The following is a 21,197-nucleotide window of genomic DNA, read 5'->3' as shown; positions in this document are numbered from 1 at the left end:
TTTAGGTGTGTCGATAAGGTTTTTGTGTACTTTGATATCACAAAAAGTTTGTAAGTGGGCGAAAAAAATATCAGCTACTAATCGAGTCAAGGCTTCTGGCTGCGAAAAATTCTCACACGCTCGACCGAACAACCAAGTCCAACCAAGATGGCGGACGCAAACAAATCTCAAACCATGGTCTTAGTTACCAGTCCTCTTCGGTTCGAATCATCACATCGCGCATCTTAACACGAAGAATCCAAAATCGCTTTATACTAACATGATAACATTAGGCTCGAGACTACGTCCTCGCCTAAAAAGAATGATAAACTGTGCAGCTAAGACTTCGATTTATTGCCATAGGTTTGTCGCAACATCAACCGTGTCAAAATTTGTATGGAAACCGGCAGAACGGTGATTTTGTTAAATCTCGAAAACCTCTACGAGAGCCTCTACGACGCACTAAATCAGGTCAGTCTAACACTAAGTTCTTCCAACGTACTGTGTGCATTGCTTAAACTGTACATTTATATTGTAAATTGCCGTGTACCGAAGCACGAAGACATTTTATTCATGGAAACATGAAACTATGTGTCCATTATCTTATATGTTTAGTGTTTGAAGGTTTTATATTTATATAACTTTTGTCTTCTAGTATTATGTGACTTTTGGAGGAGAGAAATATGTCGATTTGGGGCTTGGTAATCACCGAGTCAAGTGCCGCGTTCACAAAGATTTCAGGTAATCACTTTTTTATGAGTTATACTCCAATGATCTCCAATACTATTCTTTGTTAAAACTATGTAAACCAAACAGTAAGTCGATGGCAATTCAACAGCTCCCAGGCAACATGTAATGACCAACATTCGTGAAACTATTTCGTTATTAAGCTGAGCAAATTTAAAATGTGACGAGCTGGGTGTGTTTAGTTGGAGCTAAATCGTACATGTAAAAAATATATATATATAAATATAGATAGCTGTTTATTATATAAACATCAGTGAAATACCAGAAAATCTTTCGCGCGAAAAAATCATATCTTCACACGTGAAAATAACATGTTATTTTCACGTGTGAAGATATCGATTTCGAAACATTTTCTGACAAGTTTGCCCTGTTTCAATGATGAATGAGCCAAAGTAAATCGATATCAAGTCAAAATATCTTCGGATCTTCCTCGGCAATCTTCGGAATTCTTCGGAAATTTTCGGAAAATGCTCGGAAACATTCGTACGACCTTCCGACAACATTTTGCAAATCTTCGGAAATCTTCGAAAAATCGTCAAAAACATCGTAATTAGTAGGTTTATATAATAAACAGAATATTACATGGTTGCTTGGAGATATGAAATTTATCCCCTCGTGTTCAAATCGATATCCCACTCGTTCGCTGCGCTCACTCGTGAGATATCGATTTGAGCACTCGTAGATAAATTTCATATCACCGCGCAACCATATGTAATATCCTCTATTTATTTTTACAAACGTTAAAAAACAGCATGCACTATTGAGGTTTCCGGCTTCCTTGACTTCATTTTGACAATCACTGCTTCTTTACAACAGACTGATTGTGATCGCTGAAAAAGACGTGGTTTACAACAACTTTCCCATTCCACTGATAAACCGCCTGGAGAAGCATTTCCTCGTAATGTCTTCTGGTCTCACAGAGCCACAGGAACAACTGACCAGGAAATTAAATGACTGGGTTAAAGACTTTGCTGAGGTTTTCCAGCCAGCCCACGAGAATCCGAAAAGGTTCTTACTGTAAATTGACGAAGTTGTTTTTAACGTATCACGTGTCATTTCAGTAAATGTATTCATGTATTCATCTGTGTAATGTATGGATCCAAGCTCATTTATTTCGTCTGTGATGTTCAAAAATTACCATTTTATTAGTCGGCTGGTAAATAAAAACAAAACTGGTTAGAAATTGAGCTAAATAACAGTTGTTTAACGGGTTTGGGAAATTGGCAAACACATGTAGTACTGCACTACTCTAACTGTACCAGTTTGTAACATTACATTAAAGTACATAACGAATCATATGGTCACAATTTAACAAACGTGTGACGCGAATGGGGCTGCGATTGCACTTAAATTTTCAGCGTATTAAGTGTGTTGTTGACTCGCATTTCTGGCTATTTTTTTGTCATATATATGATTTCTCATTTTTTTAGTATTTTGACAATAAATCTTATCGAGATCTTTTTTTAAAGAGCATTTAAAAAAGGAGACGCTTTCATTGGTTACCACGGGGACACTGTTCCGGCTGTGGTTTTGCAAGTTTGTGCTGAGCTTCACGACGACGGCTCAGTTTTGTCAGATGAGGACAGAGAGTCTTGGGAGGAAAATGTAAGATGCGCTGGGAATTACTGACAATACCATGATAATGTGACAAAAAAGTTAAGGTGTCATTGAACCTGTCTAAAAGACTGAATTGTTTCCCATCTCGTTCATTGGTTGAAGTTGGAGGTTGATCTTCTTTTTAAAAAGAGAATATGAATTTCAATATGCCTGTTGAGTTACGTTGCTAACTTGGAATACGTTCTGATTTTCTTTGTTTAAGGGCCTCTTCATATGATCCCGGTTGACCGGGCTGGCCCAGTTACCGAGATCTCGGCTCACTCCTATTTTCTTTGTAAAATTTTTGATGTGTTCATATGAGAAGGCGGGCCAGCCCGGTTACCGATATCTCGGTTTCTGCAAACGAGATATCGGCAACCGGGAAGAAAATTTTCTCATATGAACACTCAGCCCGGCCGCCGGGACGCAACTTTTTTTGAAAAAATAGCTTCCCTTTCGTAACTGGGTGGTCAAAATGGAATGATTTTGCCTTGTAACTATTTCCACTTTAGAAATATGCGAATTAGCTTTATAAGTAAAGTTACAAGCGTCGATAAAGCTACGATAGTCGCAAAGGATGCAACTTTATGTGTCGCAATTTTGGTTTCGTTTCTTGAATTTTATCCCCGTCAACCGGGCTGAAATTTTCCATATGAACAGACGTCAAAATCTGTCCTGGTAACCGAGACAGCCTGTTAACCGGGCTCATGTGAAGAGGCCCTAATTTGTATAACACGAATGTGGAAAACTCTGGCGAAAGCGAGTAATGATTATAAATGTTGGGTAAGGAAACCTTGGCTTTATCAATATCGATCCACATAAAAAGTCTTATTTGACACTTTTTAGAAGCGAATTTACGTTGCGGTTGTCGTTTTGAAAATTCGCCACCCCCTTTCAATTTGTCCATATGCCAATATAACAACAAATACTTTGATTTCCTAATGGACACTTAAATTTCCCCAGGTATTGAGATGTTGCCAGGAACGTTTGCTTCAATGTGCGACTCCTGATTCAGTAACTCGTCTTCGCTGCTCGCGTCTAAGCTCACAAGCGGGCAATTTATGGACCACGTACTTTCGCGAACAGGAACACTCAAGCCTGGTTAGCTTCCTAGAAAAAGCACTGAACGACATCAAGTCACGTGCCACAGGCGACACTAACGTGGCACTGCGCGCTCAAGTAAGTGTTCTAACTGTAATAATTAAGTTGTTGATTCACTTTTACGGCGTCTGATTTGATACCTCATTTAAAAGGCACGAATTAACCCCCTCACTCCCAAATTTCCTCCCAAAAACGCGTTTTTATTTATAACCGATAAACTGAATGTTTGGTGCTTTGAACTTGAATTTACCTAAACGTTGCTAAGGAAGCACTTTTTTACACTTCAGCAACATTTTGATAAAGATTCTGTGCAAAAATCATCCTCTTCCCCAGGGCCACGCGTATTTTTTTTAATTGACATGACGTAGTGGCCCTGGTAACGGTAAAAAATATGATTTTTTTGATTGGCTGATAAAAACTGCATGCGTAATTAGGTAAAAAAACGAAACGCTTCTACGCGATTTTGGTTATACTTCCGGTCATCGAAACAATTGAAGATGAAGCGGGAAAGTTTAAAAATGTTACTGGAAAAAGACCGAATAACACTGGGAGCTTGTTGGAATAACGTATTCACGAAGCAGACCTTTGTTTATGAACGAATGACAAATACATCACTTGTAAGGTGTAACTCGGTTGTACTTTTAATTGCAGTAAAAATATTGCAAACATTTGCGTTATCAACTTAGCTTATACGAGATAAACACACTAAATGGAGTTCATGAATTACATGAAGATTTTGAAATTCAACGTGATATTTCTTACCGCTGCTCAATAGAATGATTCCTCGTCGATCAGCGGCTTTTTTAGTTCTGAATTTTCTGCAATACCTCCGCATGGCCATAAATAAATTTCACAGTATCATCAACCGTCGGAATGTTATCAGCTGATGATATCCTCGACTCCATGTTTAAACACTATAACAGCGCGACTATAACTCCAATTCCTCTGGATTCTAACTTTTCTATCTGCCGTCAGATAATATTGCGTGTAGAGACGACACAACAAGAACACATCTATCAGCCATGCAATTCAATGAGTTCCAAACGAATCGTATTGATTAAGTTAAAATATCAACGACTTCAATTGCCAAAACCAGCGGGCAAAACACAAGGACAGTCGTTCTACTTAACGACTACAGCAGGCAGGGCGGCTTCCTGTTCCATTTCTTGTTTCTTGATGTCCTCCGACAGTTGTAGCAAGGATTGCTGTACAGCTCTTTCGAACGCCAAACTCAAATCTCGTATCGTCTTTCAAAATTCGCTTTCTTCTCGTCTAAGTCAGCCCCAGCCTTCCCCTTTCTTTTATTGAGCAGACGCAGACATGCATTTATGCAGTGGGCATGCGCTACCGGATGTCGTGGATTTTACGACATCCGGTAGTAAGTGTTACCAGAGCCCTTCGTTTCGCCGACCACGTGACCAAAAGAAACGGAGGCTCTGGGAACGAGAATGTGCAAAAATGTACCAATATTTCACGTACTTTGGTGCATGCGCATAAGCCAAAATTTGGACTTTTTTATGCTAAACCGTTCCAAATTTTTTTTTGCTCCTTTTGCTTCGCTTTTTTCGACTTTTTTATTGTCATTACTTTCTACTCTTCAAATCCTTTCTTCTGGCCAAAAACGTTTTGACGTTATCATGGGAAAACCCTGAAAAGGAGACCTTGACCAATTACAGGTGTACTGGCCTTTTAAAGCAACGATTTTGCACTAAAAACGGATCGTGTTTTTCTCTGATTAGCTCTGTGAGAATGCAACCGATATTCAAAATGAACAGTCCCGTAGAAAGATCGATCCAAGCTCTATCAGATTCTTCACGATTCTTCACGAAATTCCACGTGCTAATTGATGACGTCACAAGTGGTTCAATTACTGCACTTCCAAATAGCGCCTAAAATGCGCGTTAATAGGAACGAAAGGGTAAAAAGCAGATCCACCTCTCTCTTTTCTTAGCTTTTTACTTGTGTTTTAGTTTTTGCTTGTTTTTCCAGATTTCGACGCATTCACGTCTTCTGTCTGACCGAGACATTCCCGACATATCCAAGGCTGTTGACATTCCTGAAGGCCGCGTGAAGTTTATCTCATTGCAGCAGTTCCAAACTGAACAACAATTCTGTAACTGCATAGGGTAATTCGTGCATTTTTTGGTCTTTTTGTTGTTCATGCATAGTCTGCTTTTAATACAAGGAAATACCGTAGAAATAATAATGAATAAAAAGTCACACGAGTGTTTAGAACTGGAATAACGTATACAAACTAAAAAGGAAGTGCGCCTGTCATTTTTTTTGATACATGTGTTTCCTAGATAATTTGGTGTAGAAATTCTTCAATATTAGGCAACTTGGATAAATCGAAAATTCAAGACGACAAAAAATCTAAGTAGTTCTTGCTCTTTTCCCGCAGGAGGGACTTCTGGGCAAGACATGGTGGCAGGGAGAGCTTGCTAATTGTGCAGTGCGATTCCGCGGACCAAAACTTGGGCCTGGTAGCATGCTCTCGTCATTTACTCATAGAGGAATGTCGGGAAATGGAAAAAGAGTTGCATCCTGAGTCCATTGACCCCAGTCACATCTTGATGATTGTGCAGCTGTCAAGAGTGGCAGGCGGTTGTTCTGAATTCGTTGGCGTGCAAGGTGACGATTGGCAGTCAATTCACATCGACGAGTTATGCCCGCCAAGTGAGGAGATGCCACCAATTGAAGCCCTGATGGGCCGTTCAGTAAGTTCAATTTTTGAGAGTGCTCTTCACAAAACCGAGCCTAATCTGACTGTGAGCCAGGTTCTTGTCAGTTGCGTACAGGAAGCAGCAAGCAGAATTGAAGATGATGAAACTACTCTCGGAAGGGCAACGAAAAGAATTGAGCTGCTGCTGAAATTACTTTCTTCGCAGACGAAAACAGGTGAGGATGAAAAAATATTTATTTGCTCGACTTATAATGTGTGTCTGTATTTAGGAGCTACTGCTGTGAAAGCCATCGCTTTAGATCTTTACATTCGGATCTTTAGATTTAGATCTCTCTTGTTAATAGTAAATGAATAATAAATAAACAAGCAACTTTCTATTGTTCTAGCATTTCTGCAAACTGGGGACAATAATTCAATAGGAAATTTTATTTGAAACTTTACGGTATTCCCTCAAATACACTGTACGCATTTACAGATTTATTTAGTATAATTATAATTTGTCTAGATTGCCTAAAATAATCGTTAAAATGTACATTGTTCACTACTTTCAATTCTGAATTTTAAACAGGTGAAGGCCGTTTTGAGATGGTGCTGGCCGAACGTCTCTGTCAGCTGTTGCAAGAAAAAGATCAGCGAGCAGCGAATGGAGGAAACGAGTGGCTTCAAACCGAAGCCTTGTCCCCAACAGTGCATGAAACTGGAACATTCAAGAAAGCGCTGTGGCACCGTTACCAGTCTGTTGTGGCTCCTATCCTGGCAGAAGTCATAGCATATGTTGATCGCGACGGAAATCTTGAACTGGTTGCCAGTGAAGACACTTGGATGTTTAACCTCTGGTTGAGGGTCTTTCGAGACAGTTACCTTAGCGAGCTTAGTTATGAGTCCTTTCAAGAGGGGGATGTTCCAGCGGTCCGTAACAAGGTTCCAGTCTTAAAATCAGGGCATCGTTCGCATGCTTTTCAGTGCAGGTTTCCTTTTTCTTGGCTCCTCAAAGAGCGCATAGATGAGCTGTATCGAGACGCCAGAAGTATTGCAGGTGAGTGAAGTGAAAATGGCAGCAACTGTAACAAATTTACCTCACCTCTCTTAAGTGCTGTAACCAAGCTTGCAATTCAACTGATTCTCTAGCGTAACAGTTGCTATAATTGTTTTTGGGGCTAGGGGCATTAATTGTTCCTGTTGTTTGTTCTATTGTTTTCCCGTAAGGTTAGAGCTGTTACATAACCCAGATTTTGAGCTACATGATGAGAATAACAAAATTGTCTATCTCCTATATAGATTCTTCATCCCACTTGCTTCAGAGTTTTGTTTTATTATTTTTCAGCCAATTCCCATGAAAACGTTACCGAATGTTTGAGGAGGATGCTAAACAATTCAGAAGTGAAGTCGATTGTTTCAGAGGCCATTAGTGAGGGTGGCGAAGAGTCGGTAGTGGCTTGCTATTTGCACGACTTTATACATATGGTTTACAAACCTCATGATGACGATGAGCTTGAGGTAAATTAGTTGAAATACATCATTGCGTTCTGATAACGTGTCGTGTTTTATTTTTCATAGCTTTACTTTTCTTAGAAACATAAAAAGAGCTTTAGAAAAGCTAGGGCTATTAAAGTGGCTAGGTCACGGTCTTTTAGGTACTTCTATTTATTTCCGCTAATTAAGAGCTCTAAACTTTAAATTGGCAGAGCAAAAGTCTTTTATTGGTAAAAGCACGGCCACATAACAGAGACAACAAACAAGGATGATTTTCGAGCATTGTAAATCACACTTTTATACAAATTGAGATAAACTTGAAAAAAAGACAGGTCGACGTGTTTCAAGATTACCCGAACACAATCCGTTTTAATCTTCTTGAACTTTGCCCATCCAAGCCCGGTTTCGGCCTTTCTGTGTTTCTTTTGAGTTCTTCTACAGTTTTAAGCCGTTATTTTGATATTTCAGTTAATTCTATGTACAGTTGGACAGTGCCGAAATTGCCTAAAATTGCGTGACATAGCCCCTTTAATGGCATCTAACTTCTAACGTGAACGAAGATTGGTGGGGTTAGTAACATGCCAGCTATAAAACGCATTCCTATACATGTACTAGCTTTATGTTTTATGATCCTTATTAATACGCGAAAATGGTGTGTGTTTTTGGATCGTCAAGGTAACAGTGCCATAATCCTTCACTGACCTAGGTTGTTCAAAAAGCGATTACAGCCGCTGCAAAAGAGATTCAGAACTCAGTCCAGACGCCAGGCGAGAGCTTTGCTTTGGATTTGTCTCTGGTTCATGTGGCACATTCCCGTATTCAGCAGCGACTCCACTGTTTATCGCTCTTTCTACAAGCCAAACCTGACATTGTGCTAGACCTTCGAAACAGATTCTCGTGGGATGAAGACGAAATGGTGAGTGGTGCTCTATCTGTCGTTAACATGAAGCTACGTGTAAACTACATTTAAGCTCGACAGTTGTGTCTTAGGTAAGTCGGTCATTAACTTACCTTAAACGCCCGGAAATCTTAACGCAACCTCAGCCAATTCAAGTCATCTGCCTAGACGGCGACAAAAAGCTAGTCGGCTGCGGTATATTGTAAAGAGTTGAACGTCAAGAATAAATCAAGGGCATAAAAAAGCACTTGTTATCTTGAGCCAAAAAACTATGGCATACATAACATTGAAGACAGTAATTTTTTTCGTAGACTGTTGATGCCATGGCCCTACAAATGTGCTTAGAGCGTATGGAGCCTTCTGCAGAAAGTGTCGAGGACAGGTCACGAAGGCAGGCATGGTGTGACCAAGTTTTGTCAGCGAAAATACCAGTAGAAGAAACGATCAGTAGGAGCTCTTCGGGGGACAAGGCACGTGTTGGAGAGAAAACTGAGTTAATCCTTACACAATGCAGGTACGATTTCCTGTTATATTGATTTCGCAAACTGATCAGTCACTGATCCTTACTTCTCCTTGTTATTTGAATTTAGGGAGCCAGATTATAAGAATGTACCAAATGATTTACCAGTATGGGGTAGGGTTTCCTAATTAAGATCAAAGGGTACTTGGCCTGAATTAACTTACCAATTCATAAAAAAACACTCCAACTTTCAGAGTTTGTACTGTGCGTAATGGTACATTTCCCAACTTTTGTGATGTTGAATTTGGTGATAAGGCCTACTCTGGAACCCAACTTTGGGCGACTTAAGGTGACTTTAGGCCATTTTTGCTTATTTTGTCCAAAATTACGGGCGATTTTGGGCGACTTTAGGCGACTTTGGGCGATTTTGAGCGATATTAGGCAGTTTTAGGTGACCGACCTAAGTACAGTTGTTGTATACATGTACATGGGAATCATCATGGTACACCATAAAGCATTGTTACAGAAAATATCTATACTATTTAAAGCGACGTAGAGCGACTTTGGGCGACTTTAGCCGACTTTGGGCGACTTTGGGCGACTTTAGCCGACTTTGGGCGACTTTAGCCGACTTTAGCCGACTTTGGGCGATTTTGGGTCCTGGAGTAGGCCTGTGATACCCATGCTATGAGATTTCAAACACCACCTCAGCTCAATGTTCACGTCTCTTATTTTCTGATAAGCCCGGCGATTCTTTACAAATCCTTTAAAGCTGATTTCCAGTCCGTACTGCGCAGACTCGGGGTTTGTTTTCGTTTTTGTTTTGAATTTGTTGAAACGTTGCACTTCGGTGACAGCATACATGAAGTTTTTTAATCCGCCATTACAGTTCGTTTCGTTTAAGAATTTCCGATGAGCTGAAACGTCGGTTTGAAATAGCGTCAAGGTTCCTCTACTCGTTATTATTTGTTCTGCAAGGATATCTGGCGTGAATTATAAAGAAAAAGGTAAGTTTGTCGCGGAATTTTTAGTTTTGCTTGTAAACATTCCTTCGTGTGGGCTCACATAAACATTGCAGCCGAGATTGCGCAGTACGGACTGGAATTCATCTTTAACTTCTGGAATTTCGAAAGCTGCAGATCAGGAGTAGCTCCTAGTCGAGTCCTCTTTGAACAAACTTCTTGTCCAATCTTGTCTAGTTCAGGGCGATTAATAAGAAGTTAAGCGAAAACATTAGGATTTTAACGGTAATGAACAAGAGACTTTTAGGTTTAAGAATAATTATAGGTTATTGGTCGCTTTATTTCCAACATTTATTCTCAAAGGTTTTGAGTTACATGATCTTCACCGTGTTAGAATTTTGCTTTCCATTTCCATTTTCAGATGCATGTGGCAGCGCCTCAGTGCCGTGAGAATGTTTATTGAGCACGTGTATCCATCCCAAGGTGAAATGGATCCTCAAGATTTGCAAAACATTTTAAAACTTTGGAAGGTAAGAACTGAAATTCGACAGGTAAAGCAAACAATGCAAGAAAACCATATTTCTAGACTTATAGGTGTTGTTGTTGGCAATTCCTTTGTAACGAGTAAGATGGCCACTTGGCAGAGATTAAATTAAATTAAATTAAATTAGTTTACATGAGTTTGCCGGTGAGTATGCAGACTGACTCGTGAAGAGCAATTCTCTGACAGACTGGACATCTGAATTCAGTAGAGGTTGAAACTGCGCTGGCATCTTCTCTCTCTTCTCACCAAGCGGAGTCTCTCACTATGTTCCTTCCTCTGTTGCTCGCTGTGCGCCACACCAGTATGGAAAGCATTTCTCGAGTTGGGCCGCTTGTTGGCTAATTGCTCCAAGGTCTCGGGGTAAATAACGCTTTGCTTCAGGTTGTGTTGAAGACTATCCTTAAAGCGTTTTCGTTTTCCTTTGTAGGCCCTTGGTGACGGGACGAACTTTTCAAGGACTGAGTCGCTCAATATTGTTGAACGGTTTTTGGTGAGCTGCAGTGAAGACTCAATTCAAAGATTGCAGGAGTAAGTTTTTTCATTTGATTATCTAGGAATATCTAGGTTTAGAACACTGGTTTGTATCTATTCGTAGGTAGTTATGTGCCGGGGAGATGTATGTGTTTTTTGTTTGTTTGCTTGTTTTCGTTAAGTTTCTCTACATACCCAACTTTTTGGTGTAAGACTGTTTTATATATTGCAAAGCACAGGGTCTGTCCCCCCCTTAAAATTAAAATAGCTTTGGCTATAGTGGCGGCATTCTGTCGGCATTAAGGCACGGCACGGCATTCGTGGAAAGCAGTTATAAATGTTTTAATTCTAATTCGTAATTTTGTATTTTGCAATTTTTCGTATTTTTTGCTGATGATTTTTTCGTGGATAATGACACTAGTCTATATGCAATAATTATATAGAATCGTCCTTCCTCTGAAGTTAGTATATTAATCTTAGCCTTCTCAATGTTGTTATTATTGCCTTTGTCTACAGAGACACGCCTGAAGATCATGAAACATTTCTTCACCGTTGCAACGCATTCTTCATGGAGATCGTCTCAGTGTTTTGCTTTGGGGAAGACGTGCGGTTTTTGGATCCGGAGGTGTTTGAAATGCTCATGCGGTTTGTTACAGGGACACAGTCAACTCGTGAAACAAGAGAATTTTCACCATTTCCTGAGTTTGGAGCGGACAGCAGTCCAGTAGTGAGATCATTTCTCTTACAGCAACTAATTAACTCCAGGTAAATCTCTTGTGTTTACTTGTCTACCTGTAGAAGGTGCCTATAAAGAGTATTTCAAGTGTCAGTTTCATTGTCTAGACGCTACCACGGAAACTGATAATTTGTGAAGGGTAGTCAATTGCAAACAAAGTATCTTTTTAACTGTTTCCCTTCCTTTCTTTTTCTCTTTCTCTTTTGTCACTTACAGCCATTTGTTTCGTTTGTCACGTTTTTGTTCGCGTCTTTATCGCTTTTATAGTAAAAATGGCCTCGATTCTAATGAAAATGTCTGTGAGAGATTGAAGTCGCCCTTGACTTTTGTTTATTGTGAATGTAATCTTCTCCATAATTTCCTCTCAGTGACAAAAAAGCCAAGAAACACCTCCAGCGTTTCCTTTACGAAGCTCAGGGTCTGTCATCAGAGGTGCCTCATATTTTGAACGTTAGTCTACTCGCTGTGCAGTGTATGGAGGTACGTATGAGGTCATATGTCATATTTATATATAGGACTGTTGGAAACGACAAAACACCATCCTATGTTTCTAGTATGCTAAGTTTTAGAAAGTTCTCTCGGTCACTACGTTCCAGTGGCCAAGAACTGCTAACTGAGCCCATGGCTAAACTCAAGACCTACGGAGACCGGGCGTTCAGCACTGCTGCGCCAAGGCTGTGGAACAACCTGCCACTGAGCATCCGCGAAAATCGGCATTAGAAGACATTTTTAAGAAGAACCTAAAATCTTATCTTTTTAAAGAAGCCTATGACATTTAATTTTTATTTCTTATACACGTTTACTTTAAGTCCAGTTAAATAATCATGATATTTTTAGTTTTTAAATTTTTAACTTTTAAAACTTCACTCTCTGCATGTATAGATATTTTAGCTCAATAGATTAATTTAGTTATGTATTTTTATATTTTATTTTTATATTTTAGCATAGTGATTGTAAAGCGCTATGAAAGATTAGCTAAATAGCGCTATAGAAATGATGATGATGATGATTATTATTATTATTATTATTATTATTATTATTATTATTATTATTATTATTATTATTATTATTAAAAACCACTTACCGTCTCCTGTTCTTATCTCGTTTTTTTTTTAAATATCGCGTTGTAAAGCATTCCTATAGTGCATGGTAAGATTATGACTGAAAAACTTACTGTAATTTTTATACCTTCTCCCTGCCAGTTAGCACTGCATAAATGTACCGCGATTTTAGCGAGATGGGCTAAAATCGCTAAATTTAGTACTCGCTAAAATTTGTCTCGCTCAAATTTAATACGCATTAAATTAATACCCCCGCCCACCAGAGGAATACAAAATTAAATATAGTGGCCCTGTTCAACTATATGACAAATTCAAAAGGGTTTGGAGATAGCTGGGATAGCCGTCATCGTGGAGAATATGACTGATTTCCCTGACGAGGACCCATTTTCTGACATTTGCAATTCACCTTGTTCTTTTTGACAATGATAATGTTCGTTCAATTTCAAGTGACGTTGATCTATTGCTGAACATTTATTTCCATCTTAGCTGTATATCAAAATTGTTCTTTTGTATATAATTTTCGGAAAATCGCTTAATTTACTAGTCGCTAAATCTTGCTCAGAAAAAAACCGCTAAAATTAGTAGTCGCTAAAAATAGTAACCTTAAGGTATTCCCTTTACTTACAGAATTCGTGGACCAGTTCGTTTTCCAAGAACGCCAATCTCGATCTCGCCGTTAACATCGGCCTCATTACCAAGTTATGCCAAGACGCACTTAAGATCCTGAATGAAGCCTTTTCAAGTTCCGATGAACTCCAAGTGGATTCGCTGGAGGCAGTAGCAAAGGCGCGCTACACTCTTGGCATGGCTGCAGAGTTCCTGTATCTGAGCTGCGTCAGTGATGACGAAAAGTGGAGAAAACCTGAAACGCGTGGCGCTCTGGATTCTCTTTTCATGAAAGTTAAGGCTCTGTGTACATCAGGTCATTCCAGGTCGCCTGCTCTGTATCTGCTCAAGCAGCTAGTCAAGCGTTACGGGGGACACTCAATTGCCACAATCTCACAAAGGGAAGAACTTTCATGGATCGTTCCCGCTGAGTTCCAACGAAAAGAGGTGTGGTGCTTGTTTCAGTCATCATGCACTAAGTGGAAACTGATTATTTACTTGTTAATTTATTTTTAAATACATTGACACTACAGAAGCGAAAGCATTGAGCTGAGTGAGACATTCTTACATGTTGTTCGTTATGATTGACTTGCCACATGTCACGTGACAAAATGTCTCAAACAGCCCTTGAGTTATAATATATTAGATCTAGAGTAAAATAAAAAGAGCACTGGAAGGAGCCGTTATAAATGGCTGATCATTAAGTAGATATCATTGATTGAAACTAGTAACTAAATAGTAACCTCAATTTTTAAACTATTTTCAACAGGATGACGGAATGAATCAGGACAGGTTCTTAGTGTATGGAGAACGATATCGGGAAGTAAGAGATTCTTTAGCAAGAGCAATCTTAAGTCAAAACACGGATGAACTTATCGTGTCACTGGAGGTAACTTATGAAACTTCCTTTTTTTCTAGTTTCGAAACTCCTGTTGCGTTTTTTTGTAACGAATTAAAATTGCTTACGATCGCAATGAGACCTGTAGGTGAATATGAAAACAATAACAATTACAATGAAGAGAAAAATGCATGCATCTCGTTAGCTCTACGGAGTCGCTGACAGCCGAGCCGATATTCCAACTGAACGCAGGGTGCATGTGTATCACCATGAAAGGGATTACTAACTGAAAGAAGTAATAACAAAATTTACTTGTTAACCTTCAATGTGTTGTTGTTGTTACTTACAGGATTTATGTGAAATACCAGGACACGCCAGAGATATCGTAGTACTGCTGGCTTTGTACCGAGAGGTCGCTGTGCCGCAAAACCAGCACGTATGTTGCATTTTCCTTAGTTCATAGCTTAATGCATGTTTTATGGAAAAAAATTACATGTACTAGCTACAGACCGTAAATTCCGGTTATAAGCCCTGGCCTTATTCAACTTTGTAAGGGGTTTTGTGTGGGCTTATAAGCAGAATAAAAAAACGTTTCGAAACGAGCCACGGCTCTTATGGCCAATACTTTCATGTGCGGCATCGAAGAGCAATTAGAAATCCAAAACAAGATGCCTGCATTTTACAAGCGTTACGTCGACGATACTCTCAGCAAAATGCCTGATGCTACAGCTGCCTCTGAATTCTTATCAACACTAAACGAAATCCATCCCTCTGTCAGTTTCACAATGGAACTGGAAGACAACAACAAACTACCGTTTCTAGGAATGGAGATTATCAAAAATGGATCCCAGCTGGACACGAAGGTCTACAAGAAACCGACAGATACTGGGCTTCTATTACACTACCAAAGCCATGTTGATGTAAAGTACAAGCACTCACTACTCAAAACAATGCTGAATCGCGCATTCAAGCTTTCCTCGAACAGGCAACTTTTCCATCAAGAATGCGAACGTCTTAAGGAGACCTTTGTCCGTTTACAGTATCCAGAATCCCTCGTAGAAACCACCATCCGACAATTCGTCGAGGCGAAAGTTGTAACGGGAAATGCGTGTCCTCAACAACAGCAGGTCCCTAGTCAGCGAGAGGTTCCTGTTAGAGTCGTTTTGCCGTACAAGGATCAAAAAGCAGCAAACTCAGTACGCAGACAACTGAGCGATCTCAGCCGAAAGATAAACACCGAGATCCGTCCAGTTTACACCAGCCGTAAGATCAAAGACACAATTAAAGTGAAGGAACAGAAACCGCCCATCGTAAACCAACAAAGCGCTGTTTATTATTATAAGTGTGATCTGTGTGATGCAGATTACGTCGGCTATTCTTGTCGACACTTGCACCAGCGCATCGAAGAACACAAAGGATCGTCTATCGGACATCACGTAAAACAACATCATGGAAAGGAGCCACACAACATCGAGAAGAATTTTAAGATTTTAAGGCCCCGTTTACACGGGTCCGGACAAATTTTTGCACGGACAAAAACTTGCACGGTTCCACCTTGCGTTTACACGGGACCGGCGGAACTGGACAAATTTTTGAACGGCTAAGTGTGCAAGTTTGGGACCTGAAAAAAGCAGGTCAAATTTTTGACCGGCACGGTTCCATATTTCGTACGGACTCGTGTAAACACCCGAACCGTGCAACTTTTTGCACAGATAGCGCGGTTAAGGCCTGGAATCTAGTTATATTTTGCCTGGTTGCTTAGCAAAAATGAAACATTTTGTTGCATTATGCCCTTATTTTGTTACATTTTGTTTTAAAAATTTAAAAATTTGAGGCAAAAGAAACCCAGAAAGCAGTTCACAGATATGAGAAGACGAGCGGCGGCAGCCTGCATCGCTATTTTGGCGGGATTAGCTGGGCTTTTGTCGAACACGTTGCTGCAAATGGCCATTGTTTCCCATCTTCATCGATCGAGGCATCATGGATCGATTCCCCTGCTTTTCTTGCTTTGTAGTCTATAACTACATTAAGCAACAAATTAATTTCTTCATCAGACCACGTAAAGTTCTTGTCTGCCGCTTCTGCCGCCATGTTTGATTTGCCGCGTGCTGCATTAGCTGCAACATGATTGGCTTAAAACATTAGCGATAACCAATCACAACAGACACGTAAAAAAGCCATTCAAATGCCGCGACTGGTCTAAAATTTGCACGGTTCCGTGTAAACACCACTGCAATCTGTAACAAAATTTGCACGGATCCATGTAAACAGGCGGTCCAGGTACAAAATTCGTCCGTGCAAAAATTTGTCCGGACCCGTGTAAACGGGATCTAAGGAAGTGCCAAAGCAAGCTTGACTGTTTGATTTTTGAAATGCTTTTTATTAGACTTCTGAAACCGAAACTTAACAAACAGAGTGACTCGCTCCGCGCGAAATTATTTGTTTAGATATTTTTAGGGATTTTAATGTTCTTATTCTCGTCGTCTTATTCGCTTGCTTTACGTTTTTAATTATATCTTTTACAACTATGCATGCCATTCGCACAAAGTTATTTTTTAGCCATTTTTAGCCTTTTTATTCTTATTGTCTATATTGTTTGTATGTACATATTTTAGCGCTTTTACTATATTTACACATGTAATTTTATTCTAACACCTAACTTGAAAATGACCGTCGAACGGTCGAAACGTCGTTCTAATTTTTTAGCGTTCAATTTTATTATACAATCAACTTCCAAAAACTTGTTGATTCGAATTAAGTTATAAACGCATAATAAAGCAACAGTTAGCCCTGTTCATTGCTGTCATCCGGCAGAGGGGAACTTATATCCGGGGGGCCTATAATCAGAGGTACTTTTTTGTGGGTCTATAACCGGGGGGGGGCATTATAACCGGAATTTTACGGTATACGTTACACATTATATTTTACTGATTTGGAAACCGAATTGGCAATACCACCATTGAAAAATGTTTTTATTAAAACCGATTTTCGCATTTTATGATTTATGAGTTAATTATGGTGATATGTTTATTTTCATCAGAAATGTGCACTGATAAAAGATGTCGTCTTAGAAAGGGGCAGATTCCTGTCTACAAGTGTAAGTCAAAAGATCGATTTTGTTACTGTTACAAATGAGCTAACGGACACAGGTGTTAAATCCCAGCGTATATTTATCTAAACATATAGGTTAAATATCATGGAAATGCTACATGCTGCAAATGCTACAATCTAGCCAATCTTGTCAAAAGACAAGACAGTGACAAGTTAGGACAACATTTTACATTTACACTACAAATCATGTGCAGGAAATAATACCTACCAATACAATTATATTTGTGTTATAGTGTCTTAACATCTAAACTATGTTTTGATGTAGGCTCGACATGTGGCAAAGGATCTTTTCAAGAATTCTCAGGGGCTGGGACTTCCGTTCCTTCCTATCCAAGAGATTCAGAGCGAAATAGAAAAGGCTTTGCCCGAGATCTTGTTTCACGTGACCACTATCCTCCGGTGTATCGAGTTTGATGAGATGGTGGAACCTTTAAGGAGGATTGTGCTTGCTCCAAACCATATGATGGTAAGTTCAAAGTGCTGGGCTGAAGTGTGCAACATAATCATGTTATAACAATATAAATCAGTTAACACCATACAGCGGGAACGCCGTCTTAAGTTTTATTACGGTTATGGTGGATTTCCACTGACGCGTAAATTTTTACGTGCGTGAAAAAATTTAAAGACAATGTATGAACGGCCTGCGTAAACGTGTACGCAAGCCGTTCATACATTGTCTCTAATTTTTTTTACGCACGTAAAAAATTACGCGTCAGTGGAAATCCACCTTAAAGCACGAACATACGGTTGCAACCTGCAAAGTTCTAACAGCGACATGCCGTCGTCCCCACAACTCCCCCCTCCCCCCCTCCCGCCACTTCTGCCGTTCTTATTTGTCTAATCAAACACAAAGATACTCAAAGATACTAATATTACGAAATATTATATAATGCTTATCTATATTAAATCTTATTTCTTTAAGGGTTCTTTCCTTCCGACGATGCCAGAAGACAGTTTTCACGAGACTAGTTTGGCCATATCGGAGGGTGGAAAATGGTACGGTAAGTATTATTGTATCCTCTTCAAAAGCAGACTTGTCGGCCTTCCTTGTGGTTCAAACAATGGAAACATAAATGGAGTACGGTTAGCATGAAAACCATCTTAACAAGTTGGAGGATTATGAACTTCGCGTTATGGTTGCCAAAAAATAACGGACCATTGTCAAAGCTAAGGGCAGTAACAAGGCCAAAAAGTGTTTTTACAATACCAAAGTACCTTAAATGACTGAGCAGGCAGGGTACTGAAAACGTTTGATTGTCGGTCTGTGTATCGATCTCCCTGTCGACTTGCCTTCCAGTATTTTTTATTTGTCTGTCTGTCTGTCTGTGTCTTTCTTTCTATGTTATTGTTGTATTATTTAGCACTTTTGTTAAAAATATGTTTTGCCTGACTTCGATATATATTGAAACGTCCGCCTAATGTTTATTTAAAGACAACAAATTTGATTATTTCAATAGCGAAGGACGATCAATTCCAAATCTTGATGAAGACATTTCCCCTTCATTATATTTGTCCTGTCAGTATGATGTTGTAATTGACAGTATCATCAACTTCTTAATATTATAAAACGAATCAACTCAAATCCATTGATTACGTTTTCCTTTTTTTTAAGAATGTCCAGCGGGCCATCCATACTTTATTGGTGACGTAAGTATTGGACTTTCTTTCTTTCTTTCTTTGTTTATTTATTTATCCGTCGTCAATTTAATTCGATCGTTCGTTCGTTTGTTCGTTCGTTCGTTCGATTGTTTTTTTATTCAGTCAGTCAACACTAACTCCATTCAAACTGAATTCATTAACTACCATTATGGATAGCCTCCCAGGGGGGTCCATGTTTAGTGTTTCCTGAAAATATTTGTTTTGTTCCTGTGTTCCCAGTTTGATTTTCCTTCTGTTCCCATTTTCCCAAAATGTTAATGGACATGTTCCCTTGTTCCCTGAAACCTCTGGGGGAGCCTCATTATAACAATGGTATCCTACTAGGTTCGATTGTTGGCCGCATCGACCTGCAGAACCAATACTAGCTATCCTGTATAAGGCCTCTCACCTCTTACCGTTTTCTCCTATCAGTGCGGTAGACCAGATCAGACGCGTGATTGTCCCTGGTGCGAGTCAGGGGTGGCAATTGGAGGTGAAAAACACCAATTAGTTCCAACCAACAGGCTGGCAACCAGGTAATCATAAAATGAGGTATAAATAATTAAAATGTCACTTTACTTGGTATGGTAACGTATGTACACATAGTTTTAGTCGATACGATAATGTTCTTATTATTTCTTAGACGCGTCGACCGTTCTAACACTGGGCACATCTTGGGAGCCCCCCAGCGAACAATTGCAGAACGGGACCTTTCTCCCGGTAATGTAAGCCTACTGCGGGTCATTCTACATTCAGCCATGCTCGCCGGAGCCTACCGAGAACCAGAGGTAAAGTGATTCATATAGTCACGAAACAATTTGCGTTAAAATATGAATTTTGTTTTTGATATCGTTTATCGTCATTCTTCACCTCAGTAAGAAATCAGTAACAACCTGGTTGCGTTTGAGGACAAATTTTGGATTTATTTTGTTGTTTCTTTTGCATTTTTACCTCGCCTCTCGTAAGCAGCAACTATTATTCCAGAAATATTTCTTGGGACTAAAGTTCAGTCTCAAAGTGATATTATAATGGCTCTTTTAATGTATGTGTCTAGAATAAATGTAAAAGTATGACTGTTTCTTACAAACACACACTTAGATAACTTTAATTCTTTCTCAAACACAAGGCTGTAAGTCAGCTGATGCAACCAGAAGTCCAACCAGAGGATGTCTGTGGATTTCTCTGGGAACATCTTGTCAATGATGTTAGAAATATATCGACCAGCCTGGAAAGGAGCGAAGATGAAGTGTTGCTGATGATTCATCTTGTTTTATCTGAGATTATGAACCGATCAACAATGAGTAAGTCAATGTGTCAATTATTACTAGTACAACTGAAACTTTAATATAAATGATATCAAATCCATTGAATGTTAGGAACAAAGACAATGTCTGTATTTTGTGTACAGCAAAGTAGAAATTTATTTTATTGATTGTATCAATTGTTTTTTCATCGACAAGGAGGACTTGATCCTAATGGAAAATGGTCAACAAAAGCAGGAAGAAAGGATTGGGAAAACGAGTTTGTGAATGTTTTTGCAAGACCTGTCTGTACGGTAAGAGTTGTTGGACATCTTAGCTGTTAAGAGGCCTTCCTTGTAAGAACTGACGAGTCAATTTCGTTCATTTTCTCTGCTGTTAAAGAAGCCATGTAAACATCGTGTTCAAGATACATAAATCGAATTTGTTTGGCTTAGTTTAGCTTACTTTGTTTCAAAACTTGAGTTTGGCCGTTTGTTCCCGAAGCGACCGTAGGGTAAGCTTGAATCTGTTGTTAGTAACACTGATTTTGGCCTGAACCTCGTGGCACCGTGTGATGACATAAATTTAACAAAACAACTGAACTCATGTTTACATCGAAATTTAAATCAGTAACGAAGTCCGTTTTAAGCGTTAAAAATTACCAAACGGTCACTTCGGAACTTACGGCCAAACTCGAGTATTAAATCAAAAACAAGCCAAAAAATTCGACTTTTGTATATGATACATGATTTTTTACTTCTATCAGAGAAAAAGGAAAGTATTTTATTTTCTGCTGAAAAAAAAAAAAATGACTGGTCGTTTCTTCATGGACAGCCTCTTAATTTTCCAATTCTTTTTCTATGTTTGTTGGCTTGATTAGTTGTCAGTTTCCCTTTCGTGTAGCTTCGTTGCTTCGTACTTCAGAAAAGTATGCTAGGATGTTTGGATAACAGTGTCTTCCTCTTTTCACAGAACCTGGAGGAGCGCCTGCAGAATTTCTATGCTCTGTCAGTCAACGACAGGAGACTGGGTAATGACAATCACCTCATGCC

General features: G+C 39.3%; 2 protein-coding genes across 4 annotated transcripts in view; both read left to right on the top strand.

The window, feature by feature from the left end:
- The window catches only part of LOC144665252 (E3 ubiquitin-protein ligase rnf213-alpha-like), a 67,148-nt gene that overhangs the window by 37,911 nt on the left and 8,040 nt on the right, over nucleotides 1-21,197 (top strand). For all 3 annotated transcript variants that reach the window (XM_078526473.1, XM_078526464.1, XM_078526481.1), the window contains 27 exons: nucleotides 343-450; nucleotides 635-720; nucleotides 1,543-1,734; nucleotides 2,196-2,331; nucleotides 3,286-3,501; nucleotides 5,413-5,549; nucleotides 5,825-6,321; nucleotides 6,675-7,142; nucleotides 7,431-7,603; nucleotides 8,286-8,495; nucleotides 8,789-8,991; nucleotides 10,321-10,429; nucleotides 10,871-10,971; nucleotides 11,431-11,679; nucleotides 12,019-12,130; nucleotides 13,339-13,764; nucleotides 14,087-14,206; nucleotides 14,505-14,591; nucleotides 17,196-17,252; nucleotides 17,532-17,732; nucleotides 18,189-18,267; nucleotides 18,879-18,913; nucleotides 19,337-19,440; nucleotides 19,548-19,692; nucleotides 20,031-20,205; nucleotides 20,365-20,459; nucleotides 21,118-21,175. In XM_078526473.1, the coding sequence (XP_078382599.1) occupies nucleotides 343-450; nucleotides 635-720; nucleotides 1,543-1,734; nucleotides 2,196-2,331; nucleotides 3,286-3,501; nucleotides 5,413-5,549; nucleotides 5,825-6,321; nucleotides 6,675-7,142; nucleotides 7,431-7,603; nucleotides 8,286-8,495; nucleotides 8,789-8,991; nucleotides 10,321-10,429; nucleotides 10,871-10,971; nucleotides 11,431-11,679; nucleotides 12,019-12,130; nucleotides 13,339-13,764; nucleotides 14,087-14,206; nucleotides 14,505-14,591; nucleotides 17,196-17,252; nucleotides 17,532-17,732; nucleotides 18,189-18,267; nucleotides 18,879-18,913; nucleotides 19,337-19,440; nucleotides 19,548-19,692; nucleotides 20,031-20,205; nucleotides 20,365-20,459; nucleotides 21,118-21,175 (4,579 nt within the window). The remainder of the gene's footprint in view (nucleotides 1-342; nucleotides 451-634; nucleotides 721-1,542; nucleotides 1,735-2,195; nucleotides 2,332-3,285; nucleotides 3,502-5,412; nucleotides 5,550-5,824; nucleotides 6,322-6,674; nucleotides 7,143-7,430; nucleotides 7,604-8,285; nucleotides 8,496-8,788; nucleotides 8,992-10,320; nucleotides 10,430-10,870; nucleotides 10,972-11,430; nucleotides 11,680-12,018; nucleotides 12,131-13,338; nucleotides 13,765-14,086; nucleotides 14,207-14,504; nucleotides 14,592-17,195; nucleotides 17,253-17,531; nucleotides 17,733-18,188; nucleotides 18,268-18,878; nucleotides 18,914-19,336; nucleotides 19,441-19,547; nucleotides 19,693-20,030; nucleotides 20,206-20,364; nucleotides 20,460-21,117; nucleotides 21,176-21,197) is intronic.
- LOC144641810 (uncharacterized) lies at nucleotides 14,796-16,169 on the top strand. The gene is made up of 2 exons (XM_078500864.1): nucleotides 14,796-15,591; nucleotides 15,990-16,169. Exons 1-2 carry the CDS (start codon nucleotides 14,824-14,826, stop codon nucleotides 16,167-16,169), a joined length of 948 nt encoding a protein of 315 aa, XP_078356990.1. The 5' UTR covers nucleotides 14,796-14,823.

The sequence above is a fragment of the Oculina patagonica genome, chromosome 1 (assembly GCF_052425735.1).
Source record: "Oculina patagonica isolate OP01 chromosome 1, crgOcupat, whole genome shotgun sequence".
NCBI lineage: Eukaryota > Metazoa > Cnidaria > Anthozoa > Scleractinia > Oculinidae > Oculina > Oculina patagonica.
Note: the sequence above shows the minus strand (reverse complement) of the source record. Positions and strands in the feature narration are given on the sequence as shown.

Bases quoted from the DNA above. Each gene is read 5' to 3' on its own strand.
- LOC144641810 (XM_078500864.1), top strand. From the start codon at position 14,824: ATGCCTGCATTTTACAAGCGTTACGTCGACGATACTCTCAGCAAAATG. The intron at 15,592-15,989 runs GTAAAACAACAT...TAAAAATTTGAG, and splicing joins GATCGTCTATCGGACATCAC to GCAAAAGAAACCCAGAAAGC.